Raw genomic sequence first — 14,033 nt, forward strand, 5'->3', positions numbered from 1 at the left:
CCGCTCCCTTACTCGGCTCCCATGGTTGTATGTATGATAATGTTGCTTTTTAAAATTTTTATTTTTATTTTTTTGAGCTAACGAAAGCAGTTACCAAAATCATAAAATAATTGCAAGGAATTCTTGAATGGTCATCAAATTCATTGTGCTATTATCAACCAGAAGTAAGTCTGTCTAAAATGTGTGAGATATCAGACTTTTAAACTTTTAAACTTTCTCTCTAGCCAGTTTCTGGTTTTGTTTTTCTTCAACTTTTTCAGTATGTTGACTAACATAAATTGTTTACTTTGTAGTTTGTTTGTTTTTAAAAGATGTTAGGTACAGACAGAAAGGGAGAGAAATGAGAAGCATCAATTTTTCATTACAGCACCTTAGTTGTTCATTGATTGCTTTCTCATATGTGCCTTGACTAGGGAGCTATAGCTGAGCGAGTGAGCCCTTGCTCAAACCAGCAACTTTGGGCTTAAGCCAGCGTCCATGGGCACATGTCTATGATCCCACACTCAAGCTGGGGACCTTGGGGTTTTGAACCTGGGTCCTCTGCATCCAGACCAACGCTCTATCCACTGTGCCACTGCCTAGTCAGGCTTCACTTTGTAGTTTTAAGAGTTTTCTTAAATCTGATATTGAGACATTCATCTATCATCTAGGCCAGAAGTACCCAAACTTTTTACACAGGGGGCCAGTTCACTGTCCCTCAGACCGTTGAAGGGCCGGACTGTAAAAAAAAACTATGAACAAATCCCTATGCACACTGCACATATCTTATTTTAAAGTAAAAAAACAAAACGGGAACAAATGCAATATTTAAAATTAAAGAACAAGCAAATTTAAATCAACAAACTGACCAGTATTTCAATGGGAACTATGGGCCTGCTTTTGGCTAATGAGATGGTCAGTGTCTGGTTCCATATTTGTCACCGCTAGCCCTAACGTGATATGACGCGCTTCCGGAGCTGTGATGCGTACTTCCCGTGTCATTGGAAGTAGTACTGTATGTGAGCAACGCCCATGCTTTGTGGCGCCGCTACATACAGTACTCCAGGAGCACAGGATGTGGATGCAGGATCCTCTCACTGACCACCAATGAAAGAGGTGCCCCTTCCGGAAGTGCGGCTTGGGCCGGATAAATGGCCTTGGGGGGCTGCAGTTTGGGGACCCCTGATCTAGGCAGTTTTTAATGTGATTGAGCAGATAATTCTTTACAATACCCCAGTAAATTCAACCAGGTAGCTTAGCCTCTCTTCAACTTTAAATTGAAAAGCTATGGAAATAGATCATTATTTAGATGGTTGTAATTTTTTAAAAATTATTTTTATTTATTCATTTTAGAGAAAGAGAGAGATGAGAGAGAGAGAGAGAGAGAGAGAGAAGGGGGGGAGGAGAAGAAGCATCAGTTCCCATATATACCTTTATCGGGCAAGCCCAGGGTTTTGAACCAGCAACCTTAGCATTCCAGGTCAACGCTTGATCCACAGCACTACCACAGGTCAGGCCTAGATGGTTGTAATTTTTAAAAAATATTTTTATATAGTATATGTTAGTTTAAAATATTACAAGTAAGTTTATAAAAATATACTGTAAGCATAGTGGCTATTTTAGTGTCTATGTAAAGTACCATGCTTTAGCACAAGGAGGGAGAAACGTGAGTTCTGTTATAACTGGAGTTCACAGGGGAAGTGGGAGAAGGAGAGAGAACCACTCTAAATGTTAAGTCAGCATATCCTCAGTGGATTTGAGGAAGCCTTTATAGTGGGTAACATTGGAATCACTCCAGAGATTGGCTGATAACTGAAAATTGGGAATGTGGGTATGCATTTGATAGAGAAGCAGAGAAAATTTGTGTGATTAGAATGAAAGCATCAAAGTTTAGGATATCACTGAGGAGCAGGGCGTAGACTGGTGTGACTGGAATATAGAGAGAGGTGTTTTAGAAGGGAATCATACTTCCTAGGGAAACTGGTCCTGGAAGAATTGGCGATCTTTCAGTAAAAGGGGGTGTTGGGGTAGAGATTAGAGCTGACCTTTATAGGGTATGTTTGGAGAATGCTGTCAAGTGGAATGCATGTGGCCGGCCTGCAGGGAGACAGTGGATAATTTTAGAGTAAATGTGGACCAGATTTTGGGGGAATTTTAATGCCAAAGCATGGATTTAGGGTTTATTCTGCAGCAGTAAAGAGCCATCAAATGCTTGTTATTTGAAAATATGGATAGTGTCATGAGAACCAGGGTTATAGATCAGATTTCTTTCCACGAGAAGGCTAGAGGGACAAGTTGTGGGAGAGACAGGGAGACAGTAAGTAGGCTTTTGTCAGAGGAAATAAGAGCAGACAGGAGAGAGCAGAGAGGCTGGAAGGATGTCTGACGTCACGGGTAGAATTTCCAATGGTGCCTACAGTCAAGACAACTGAGTTTTCCTACTTTTATATTCAAGCAATGTTGGGGTGAAAGATTCAGAAGATACCTAGAAGCAAGTCTATGAAGACAAAAGTCTTTTGTAGTTCTTATTTTTATTCTTTTATCTCACATGTGCAGGTTGGCGGGGGCAGCTGTGTTGCTGATGTGGGGCAGGCCCACTTCTGGTTTAGATGCTCGCTAAACTGGCACATTATTTGGTTTCCATCTCTCTTCTTTCAGTGAATGTACTTTAACCTTTTTGGTTCCAGAAATCATGATTTAGGGTACATTTTTAGGTAGTTTAAATAGACTGATCAGATTTTGAGATTTTTCAGTAGTTAGAGCTTACATCTAAAATTGGATTTTCCCCTCCTTGGCATTTGAAATGAGAAATAAAAATGATCGTCTTGAGTTGGCATGCCAGGACACTCCCAGTAGAATAGGCTGAAACTAAAGTAAATGCTGTTTTGGGTGCCTGGTAATCTTTTAATTATGAAATAAGCCTTTTGATTTTAATCTTCCAAAATGTACAGTACTGATCCATGAAAACAGCCTGTTTAAAGTTCACATCCTGCTGACTCTTTCAGATGGAAAGCTTCCACCTCTACTCCATATTTTGCAAGCTGAAAGTAAAAATATCATTAATCTTGTCTCTGTTCCATCATTGCCTATAAAAGACTTGGGTTTGGAGGCAGTCCTGAGCCACGGAGGCAGTAGCCCAGAGCGAGTGCTTAGGTTTCTGGAGACAGAACTGAGGTTAGGGGGTCACAGCCTGTTGACTGAACCTTATTCTGGGAGTGAGTTGAGAGACTTATGCTTTCTTTATTCATTTTCCCTGTCATCACTTCTTCTTGACCTGTCCTCGTCTGCCTCAAGCATGTCCATATGCACAGCAAAACTGGAATGCTGATAACTTGTATTGCTTTTGTTCTTTTGTGACATCTGAAACAGTTTGTACAATGAAGACAGAAACCTGCTTCGAATCAGAGAGAAGGAAAGACGCAACCAGGAAGCTCACCAAGAGAAAGAGGCATTTCCTGAAAATATTCCCCTTTTTGGAGAGCCCTACAAGGTATTTATTGTATACTAGAAAGTGTGATTTATCATCATATTTAACTCTGTGATGAAAGTAAGTTTGAGCCTGACCAGTGGCACAGTGGAGAGAGCATAGGCCTAGGATGCTGAAGACCCAGGTTCAGAACTCCAAAGTCGCCGGCTTAAGCACAGGGGCACTTGCTTTAGTATGGGATCATAGACATGACATGACCCCAAGGTCGCTGGCTTGAGCAAGGGGTCACTGGCTCAGCAGGAGCCTGCAGTCAAGGCACATGTGAGAAAACAATCAGTGAACAGCTAAGGCACTGCAACTATGAGTTGATGCTTCTCATCTCTCCCCCTTCCTGTCTGTCTGTTTGTCTGTCTCTCTATTTAAAAAAAAGGGGGGGGGGGAGAGTTTGAACAAGGGCCACACTGTGAAATAAGAAACTTATCCTGGAGCTTGTTTCTGAAAACAAAATATGAAAATTCTCTGAACCTTGTTAGTCAAAATTACCAGTTTGTGGTTTTCTTTTGTAATGTCAGTGTTCTGTATATAGTAATATTTGTCCATCACAGGCTTCTCAACAAGGGAGTTGAGTTTAAATTTCATGTTAAATTCTGTTACACGTTAAACCGAGGTGTTTTTTTTTTATTGTGTTATATGTAACATGGTTTATTGAGTGTTGGTTTTTCTGAGACTGTTTTTCAGTATCTAACTTTGCTGTCTTGTTTTTTGTTTTTCCCAGACAGAAAAAGGTGATGAGCTATCCAGTCGAATACAGAACATGTTGGGAAACTATGAAGAAGTAAAGGAGTTACTTAGTACCAAGTCCCACACTCACCACTTGGACACTTCTGAAAGCAGGCTGGGAAAGCCGAGATACCCTCTGTTTCCTGAGAAGGGGAGCAGCATTCCACCCCACTCCTTCAACACAAGCGTCCATCACCAGCCTGTTAGCACTCCTGCCTCTGGACCACTTCCTGTTGGTAACATTAGCCACAAGCCAAAGACGGCACAGCCGAGAATGGAACCGATGCCAAGTCTCCATGTCAAAAGCTATGGAGCCCCGGGCAGCCAGCACGTGACCCAAGATCGCCTTGGTCAGGAGGGGTACAGCTCTAGTCATCACAAAAATGGCGACTGCAGAGCTGATGGAGACCGCTGTGCTTCGATGACAGACTCAGCCCCAGAGAGGGAGCTTTCTCCCTTACTCTCCACTTTACCTCCCCCGGTACCCCCTTTGTCACCTGTACATTCCAGCCAGCCAACTCTTCCCAGGACACAAGGCAGCAACAAGGGTCATGGCAGTAACAACAGTAAAGGCTACTGCGCCACCAAATCTCCCAAGGACCTGGCGGTAAAGGTCCGCGAGAAAGAGACCCCAAAGGACAGTTTGGTGGCAGTCTCCAGTCTGGGGGTAGCCCCTCCCCAGCCACCTTCGCAGTCTTTCCCCCCTCCCTCCCTCCCCTCCAAAAGCGTTGCAATGCAGCAGAAGCCCACGGCTTACGTCCGGCCCATGGATGGTCAAGATCAGGCTCCCAGCGAGTCTCCAGAGCTGAAACCACGGCCGGAGGATTACCGGCAGCAGACCTTTGAAAAAACAGACTTAAAAGTGCCTGCCAAGGCCAAGCTCACCAAGCTGAAGATGCCATCTCAGTCAGTTGAGGTGAGTGGAATTTCCTATCTGGGCAATTCTGGTGTGAGGAGCTGGATGTTCTGGAGAGTTGGGGGCAGGGATGTCAGTAACTTTTGGGTAAGGAATTTCTTTTTGGGCCTTAGGATGTTGTTGACCTACAAAAAACTCAGGTCTGAGACAGAATACTGATGGAAGATATTGAAATGTGGTTTGCAGAGAGATTTAAAAAAATTTTTTTTTATTGAGCCATAATTTACATCTAGTAAAATATAGAGATTATAATAAGAGTATGGTGTGCTGTGTTTTGAAAAGTATGTATAGCTGTACAACCCACAACAAGGACATTTCTGTCAGAAAATTTCAAAGAATGTTTTGAGTTGTCTCATTTTTAAATTTTGTTTGTTGTTTATTTGCCTCGGGGAACACTGGCTATTTTTGTAAAGAAAAGGATTATTTTGGTTCCTCAGCCCCAGTTAGTTTACTTTGAGGTCCAAATCTTTAAAAAAGTAAACACAGGGTCAAAATGTTGAAGGCAAAGTATTTTTAAAAAATTATTCCTTGTAAATTGTAAAAAAAACTTTGAAACTAAGGTTTTATTCTAATATATTTTATACTTAATACCTAAGAAAGGAGAATGGGGTGTGGTGACATGAGAGTGAGTTACAAATAAAATACAGAATGTTTTTCAACTGTGGCTTTTTCAATTAACCATAATACTGTATCTTTTTGAAACAAAGAACAAGTTCCTTTTTCTGCCCCTTTGATAATGGCAGCAGTGTGTTTAAATGAGGTGAATCAGCACACATCCTATCACTGAAATTCTAAATAAATACCATTGACTCGAAAGTTCAGGTTAGTAGTGTAAAAGTAAAATGTTGAATATTTAAAGCTTGTCTGTTAAGTTAGTCTATGGTCTTGTTACATCTATTGTATAAACATTCTAATGTGCATACCCATTGTTCAAAGACTTGTGTGCACCTAGATAGCAGTCTTACATAGTGACCTAGAAGGTAAAATTCCTTAACTTAAAAAAACTAAAACAAAACAAAAAACCAGATTCCAGAATCCTTAGCTGGAAAGATAATCCTTATCTTCAAGGAGAAAAATCTGTTCCTTGGTGGTGTCCGTTTTTGTTTTAGAAGAGATTAGGGTTCCGTCTGCAGTGTCTCCAGATGCCTCCAGAATGTGACTTGTTTGGTGGCTAAGGAAAAATGAGAAAGGGGTGTGTAAAGCAACTGGTAGAAATGACCAAGTTGGCAGTATGAGCGAGCCATTTATTGAACATTTTGTACAGTTGTGGGATTTAGGGGGAGGGAGCAGAATGAAGGTGGGAAGAATAAAGTGAGATCCTCTTCCTCCAAAGGAGGGCCAGTCAGCCTGCCTTATAACTAAGACAGCAAAGAACTTAATGGGATTGGCTTTGCTTTATTTGTCAAATAGGATCTGTTCTATTTTCCTAGTTCAAAGAAAAGAAAAAGATAAGAGGACAACTTAACATTCATTCTTTAAAAAAACAACAAAAAAACAACAACACTAAAATACCGAAAATTGCTTGAAAACAATTTAAAGACAAAAGTACAAGTGTTTGCATTGTCCACCAAATACCCAACCATATGCTTGAGTGCAGACAGAGCAGGATGCCAAAGAAATTCTGCCCCAGGATAAATGACAGCTTGCACACATGAAAGGAATAGAGGACAACTGAGTACAAACTATCTGCTACCAGGTGCTTGAGAAAGGGTCAGGTGTCATCCTGAAGACAGTGAACCTATGTAAATTCAGCCAGTAGGCTTTCTGGTAGCCTTTCAGGAAAGAGAATGCTATTTTACTTTTTGCTTTCTTGGTGAAAATAAAAGATAAGCTGAGTTGAGATTTCTCCAAGGTATTATTTAATACATAATTTCAAACATAGGACTATGTTAGATAGCCCTTGCATATTTTCTGAGTGGAGATTTGAAATGGACAAAATCCTCCATAAGTTTAGTGCTTGGAGAATGGGGATTTCCTGGCACAAATGCACCTGCTATCAACAGTTGAGTAGATATAAACTTTTCATCTTTGGCCTGTGTTTGCAGTCAGCCTTCATTTCAATTCTGTGGCTCTTTCTGGTTTCTGCTCAGGGCTCTCATGTTAGTGGCAGCTGCGGTGGCAGCCCCCTTGGGGCCCGTGGGCTGGTTAGGGGAGCAGTGGTGAAGCTAAGGGTCAGGTTGATGGAGGGCTCAAGATGTCCTTGGTGAGGAGAGTTAGGAGCCAAGAGCTTGGAATAAAAGGGAACTAAATCTTTGATATAGGGGTATTGTCCTGGCTATGTTTTGAATTTGAGTTTAGCTCTTTTATAATTTTTTAATTAATTTCTTTTTTTAAAGAGAGAAAGAGTAGGGGTTGGGGGGTAGGGGAGGAGAGAGAGATTTGCTGTTTCACTTATCTGTGCATTCTCTGGCTGAATCTTGTATGTGCCCTGACTGGGGATTGAACCCACAACCTTGGCATATCAGGACCACGCTCTAACCAACTGAGCTACCTGGCCAGAGCTGATTTAGCTCTTTTAAGTAAGACTCACATTCATGTAGTACTTACATACTTAGCATTAATTTTCTGTTTACACACCCAGTTAAATGGGTCTATTTTTATGTTTTTAAGAAAATGTAGATGAAATTTAAAATCTCAAAGTTAATATTCTGATGACTCCAAGGAGAATATAGAGACGGGGGACAAAAAGCAGGGAGTTAAACACAAAGCAGGTGAACTTTGAATATAGAACTAGAATATTAGCCTGACCTCTGGTGGCACAGTGGATAAAGCATCAACCTGGAACACTGAGGTCGCCAGTTCGAAACCATAGGCTTGCCCAGTCAAGGCACATACGGGAGCTGATGCTTCCTGCTCCTCCCCCACTTCTTTCTCTCATTCTTTCTCCTCTCTCTCTCTCTCTCTCTCAAAATGAATTAATAAATAAAATTAATTTTAAAAATTAAAAAAAAAGAACTAGAATATTAGCAATATCCTGAGCTGTTTGTGGTGTTGGAGCCAAAGGACCCAGATGAGAGGCAGAAGAGGAAGTTGGCTGTTGGTAAGAGCTGTGATGTGGGGGCTGGGGTAGCTAAGTGGTTTTTCTCTATTTGCTTAATTTGTCCTCAGGCAAGTCAGAGGAGGCTCTTTTCCCCTGTGTTCTGGTTGTGAGGGTTCTGTGGTTTGCTTCACTGCTCTCCCTTCCCTTCTGCTTCCATGAAACCGTACTTTTTAAATATGAACTGAAATGGAACAGTCATCTGGCCTGTTTGGTGTGTCTTCATGCTCAAGCCACAGAAGTGTGGATTCCTCACACTACTTTCTGTCCTTTCACTTCATGGGAAATACATGATTTGTATATTTTAGTTGTTTCTTCCAAAAAATTGATGTTCTTTTCTGGGATAAGTCATTCTTCACATTTAAAACTTACTCTTCCCTAAAATGCAATAGGAAAAAAATTGTCAAAATGTCAATATTCTGATTAAATAGAGGCCTGCGCTGCAAGAATCTGTACTCAGTTTGCTCTGGGTGTGTCAGTTTTAGTTTTGCGTCAGCTGGAAGATGTATAGGAGCTTAAAATGACCCATCTGAGGGCACAGCCAGTACTCGCTAATCTCATGTGGATAACTTCCAGCTGTAGAGTTAGTTCCACATGGGAGATGGGCCTGCCCAAGTGGAAGGTGGAAGGCCCTTTATATTTTTCTTTTCTGCCTAAAGGTAACAAAGAAAAGCAAGAGAAAACAACGGAGTCCCTGTGTGAGTGAGTGTTCATGAGCATGGACAGGGAGGGACTGCTTACATGCAGAATTTATGAAATAAGCATTTTATTAAAAGGAAGAAATGGAATAAGCCAAGATAGGCATGTAAAATTGTATACTGGATTTAGAATGTTAAAGCTAGACATACAGCCCTTTCATTTTGCAAATAAGGCCTAGAAGGTTGAAGTCACTTCACTTTGCTAATATTTATAATTAATAGCAAAGCCAGAGCTAGAACTCCCAGTTTTATGATCTTTGTACTTTTGCTTGTTGTTAACTATAACTGAAGGCCATCAGGGGATTTTGAGCAGGGGAACGATAGCGTTATTGAAAAAGATCATTCTGGCCTGACCTGTGGTGGCACAAACAACGGAATATCAGCCTGGAACATGAGGTCACTAGTTCGAAGCCCTGGGCTTGCTTGGTCAAGGCACATATAACAAGCAATCAAGTATTTAGAACAACTAAAGGTGAAGCAACTATGAGCTGATGCATCTTGCTCTTCTGCCCTGGCACCCTACCCCACTGCCACCTCCTCTCTGTAAAAATCAATAAATAATATCTTTTAAAAAAAGAAAAGACGCCCTGGCTGGTTGGCTCAGCGGTAGAGCGTCGGCCTGGAGTGCGGGGGACCCGGGTTCGATTCCCGGCCAGGGCACATAGGAGAAGCGCCCATTTGCTTCTCCACCCCCCCCCCCTTCCTCTCTGTCTCACTCTTCCCCTCCCGCAGCCAAGGCTCCATTGGAGCAAAGATGGCCAGGGCGCTGGGGATGGCTCCTTGGTCTCTGCCCTAGGTGCTAGAGTGGCTCTGGTCGCCGCAGAGCGACGCCCCGGATGGGCAGAGCATCGCCCCTGGTGGGCGTGCTGGGTGGATCCCGGTCGGGCGCATGCGGGAGTCTGTCTGACTGTCTCTCCCCGTTTCCAGCTTCAGAAAATACAAAAAAAAAAAAAAAAGAAAAAAAAGAAAAGAAAAAGATCATTCTGGCTCCTTAGTGTAAAAGGACGTGGAGGGGCCAGGGTGAGTAGAAACTGAGAGAGCAGTTAGGGGTGGGGCATGATGGTGATGTGATGGCTGGGAGCTAGGGTGGTAGCAGTGTACATAATTAGAATGGAGGTAATTCCAGGTATATTTGGCAGGGAACTGGGTAGGGCTTTGTGATTGATTGAGATGGGAATGGGCCTGAGGTGAGGGGACAGCAAGGCATCAGTGCAGGTTGGTAGGTTTTTTTATTTGAAAGGTAGTTTGTGGGATGATACTAGCTGTTTGCGATGGAGCTGACTTGAGTGGAACAGATTTGGAGGGAAAACCAACAGCTCTGGATACATCATGTATTAAGTTTGAGATGCCATTACAGGGGACTCTCGTGTTATAACACAGTTTCGTTCCTGTGACAGTTACATACCTGAAATTTTGGTGTACGTCGAAACACACCCTAGCCGTAGCCACTTACCTATCCTAACACAGTTGTAAAATTATAATCTAGAACATAAAAACACAACTAAGCCACAGAAGAAGGAAAAGGACATAGATACACTGTTCTGTACACTGTACTGTGCATTCTTCTGCCGTGCGCAGTCAAACTAGTTTGCCCACATAGTCCGTAAGTACAGCACTAACAACAAAAGCTGAAACACTCATGTTTTGATTTTTAAAAATTTTAATGGAAGTGAGCATCATAAACTCGAAGCATCATATGTCAAGATTGTCATAATCCGAGGACCCCTTGTATATATCAAGGTAAGACTTGACAGTTGGCAGTCATAAGTAGTAGACCAGCTTAGAGAAAATGTTCAGACTGGAGGTAATAAATTTGGAATGTGCATGTATTAGGTATTTAAGGCTGTGGGACTAGGCACGTGTACTTGAGAAGGCTGAATTAGATCCTTCCTGACCAGGTGTTACACATGCAAAGAAATGAGGACCTGTTAGGTCTTCAGAAGCAAAAACTGGAGATCATCTGGGAAACCTGAGAGTCCATACATTAATGGAAATTACAGGTTTCTATTTTTTTACTTCGGGTTTGAAGTATACATAGAAATGGTACAATTACCTTAATTTACATCCCGAGTAACTCACTGGAAGCTAGCAGAATACTATCAATTTGCCATTACTTCTGTCTCCTTATATGGTCCTACTCCATTCTGCTCCAGATAAATTAGGCTTTGAGTCTAGAGGTGTCTGATTTCCACAAAGCGTTGCTCTTTGTGGCCTTTCAGGACATCATTTAGGAGCTTTTTCTAAATGCTTCCACCTGATTTCCAAGGCTGAAGTGTCACCCGCAGCTGTGAATTCATTGTTGGACTGCTTTAACTCATGGCAACTCTTAAGCTGAGCCTACTGTTTTCAATAAACCACCAGCCTAACAGTGTGAAGTAATAAGTAATGCACAGTGGGAAACTGTGGTAGTGATTCATTTGCATTCATACCTGCAAACAACCTATCCTACTTCCATATTTAGCTCTCATATTATCTTAAACCTTGAAAGAGGAACTTTCTTATGAAATAATCTAAGCTTGCAGGTAGATAACTTCCAGTCTGTCAGTGGTGTGTATCCTGCTGGTGCACCACTCAAAAGACAAGAAGTGCACTGTCCTCTATCTCTGTCCTCTATTCAGGCGTCCCCAAACTACGGCCTGGGGGCCGCATGCGGCCCCCTGAGGCCATATATCCGCCCCCCCTCCGCACTTCTGGAAGGGGCACCTCTTTCATTGGTGGTCAGTGAGAGGAGCACTGTATGTGGCGGCCCTCCAACGGTCTGAGGGACAGTGAACTGGCCCCCTGTGTAAAAAGTTTGGGGACCCCTGATTCTACATCGTCAGCTCAGCAGCTTTTAACTCCTATATCTCAATCACTGACTGTTTGCCAGGCCTAGTGCTGGTGAAGGATTCACAGTGGTGAGCAAAGCCAGGTGGTTCCAGTCCTGCTGGACCTTAAATATCTAGTTAGAAACTGATGTTATTCAAATAACCACTCAGATCTATGTGTGAGAACTTTTACAGGTGCTGTAAAGGAATTTACATACTTTATCAGATCGATAAAAAGAGGGCTGTGACTTCAAATGAGGGAGCTCAGAGAATTCTCCGAGGAAGTTCCGTTTGAGTAAGACCTGGACGAATAGAAGTGGCTGAAGTGAGGGCTGTCTTAGTCCGCCCAGGCTGCTATAACAGATTGCCACAGACTAGGGTGCTTGTAAAAAATGGAAGTGTACTTCTCACAGTTCTGGAGGCTGGAAGTCCAAGACCAAGGTACCAGAATGGTCATGTTCTCTTGAGGGACCCTCTTTTTTAGTTTTTTTAAGCTGGTGTCTTCACATGGTGGAAGGGATAGGGATCTCTTTGGGATTAATTTTATAAGGCAGTGATCCCTTATATATAATGAGGACTCTTAAACTCATTACTTCAGAGCCCTGCCTCTTACTGTTATTATTTTTGCAGTTTAGGATTGCAATGTGAATTTCGAGAGCATATAAACATTGCTGTCCTAGCATAGCAGGTATGTTGGGGGTTAAGTAGCACTAGTGTTACAAACCAAGGGAACAGTATATACCAATGGCTCATGCCACATGATATACAGAGCCATTACAACAAGTCCTTTCGAGTTGTGAGCCCAGTACTGTAGATCAAAGGGAAATTTTGTGTTCATTTTGGAACTTGACAGCACATCATAGTCACCTGAGGGAAGCCTGTTAAAAATACAAATTGCTGCCTGACCAGGCGCTGGCGCAGTGGATAGAGGGTCGGACTGGGACACAGAGGACCCACTTTCGAAACCCTGAGGTAGCTGGCTTGAGCGTGGTATCATAGACATGACCCCATGGTCACTGGCTTGAGCCCAAAGATTGCTGGCTTGAGCAAGGGATCACTTGGTCTGCTGTATCCCCCCGGTCAAGGCACATGTGAGAAAGCAATCAATGAACAACTAAATGCCACAACGAAGAATTGATGCTTCTCATCTTTCTCCCTTCCTGCCTGTCTTTCCTTATCTCTTCCTCTCACTGTCTCTGTTACACACAAATATAAATTGCTAAAAATTAATAATTCCTCAGGAGATTGATTCGGCAGGTTTACAGGTAGGCTCAATAATCTGTGTCTGATTCTCATGAGCTTTGTTCTAGAGCCAGGAAATGGAATCCGTTCCAGAAGAGCTAATAACAGGTCACAGGGAGTGAGAGAATGGCCCGGGTAGGTGTTCCAAGTGGGCCTCAGGCAAAGGATTACACTGAACCATGGGGCTTTTCTCTTGAGCAGGACAGGATGTAGCTTTTGGGAGGAAACAGGGACGAGGACCCCAGAACTACTCTTCTCTTCCTCCACAGTTTATGTTTTCCTTTCTTGTGTTCCCAACATCTTCATGGTCATGGGGAAACTAAGATTGTGGTATAACCTTACCCAGGTTTCCTAAAACTTTTTATTATAGTAACTTTTATAGCAAATTTAATTTAGATTCCATGACCGGTCTCAGTTAATTTTGGCAGGCCTACATGACTTAGATGTGTTATGTTAGAAAAATGATAGCAAAGCAGAAAGGCTGTGTGTGTACACAGTTACCTGATGACTTCGGTGTCTGGAGCAGAATACTTCCAGTCTGTGAGAAATAATGAATAATAAGTAACCTGTATCTTCTTAGAGGCTGGCTAAATTTGAGACCCCAAAATAGATAATAGAGTTTAAAAAGTAGTAGCAAGTGGCAAGTTTTACCAACAGAAGCTGCAAACAGCCTGAGGGCCAGACTGGGCCTGTAGACTTTTTGTTTTGCATATAGAGTTTGGTCTCCCTGTCCCCACCCCCTCCAGCCAATATTTACAAACTCTAGAATTTTGCTGAGAATTCTAATACTAAGTTTCACGAACTATAGCTGAGTAGAAACTGCCACCTTTAATTTCCTCATCCTGGCAGATATTTGAGTTTGAAGAAGTACTTTAAACTCTGAAGGACACATTTTAAATAACATAGGCAAACTAATTTTTAGAAGTTCTGCAACTGCTAGAAAGGAGTTAGTGCAAAGAATAGAATTGCTTATAGAAGCCCAATAAGAAAGCCAACAGCTGAACCGTGAAAATCTTTCTGGGTGATAGTAGAGTTGTTTTCTTTGAATGTTTTACTTGGTATTCCTTCTCAAAATGCCAGAAGTACACTTGGTACCAGGATCAGAAATTCCTGTTCCTCCTTGTTGTTTTCCCACTTGAGATGTTTG

General features: G+C 42.2%; 1 protein-coding gene across 4 annotated transcripts in view; it reads left to right on the plus strand.

Annotated features, from left to right (window-relative positions):
- The window catches only part of AFF1 (ALF transcription elongation factor 1), a 210,229-nt gene that overhangs the window by 107,116 nt on the left and 89,080 nt on the right, over positions 1-14,033 (plus strand). For 3 of the 4 annotated variants that reach the window (XM_066385023.1, XM_066385024.1, XM_066385025.1), the window contains 2 exons: positions 3,349-3,469; positions 4,182-5,102. In XM_066385023.1, the coding sequence (XP_066241120.1) occupies positions 3,349-3,469; positions 4,182-5,102 (1,042 nt within the window). The remainder of the gene's footprint in view (positions 1-3,348; positions 3,470-4,181; positions 5,103-14,033) is intronic. The other variant, XM_066385027.1, reaches the window with a different exon arrangement.

The sequence above is a fragment of the Saccopteryx leptura genome, chromosome 5 (genome assembly GCF_036850995.1).
Source record: "Saccopteryx leptura isolate mSacLep1 chromosome 5, mSacLep1_pri_phased_curated, whole genome shotgun sequence".
NCBI lineage: Eukaryota > Metazoa > Chordata > Mammalia > Chiroptera > Emballonuridae > Saccopteryx > Saccopteryx leptura.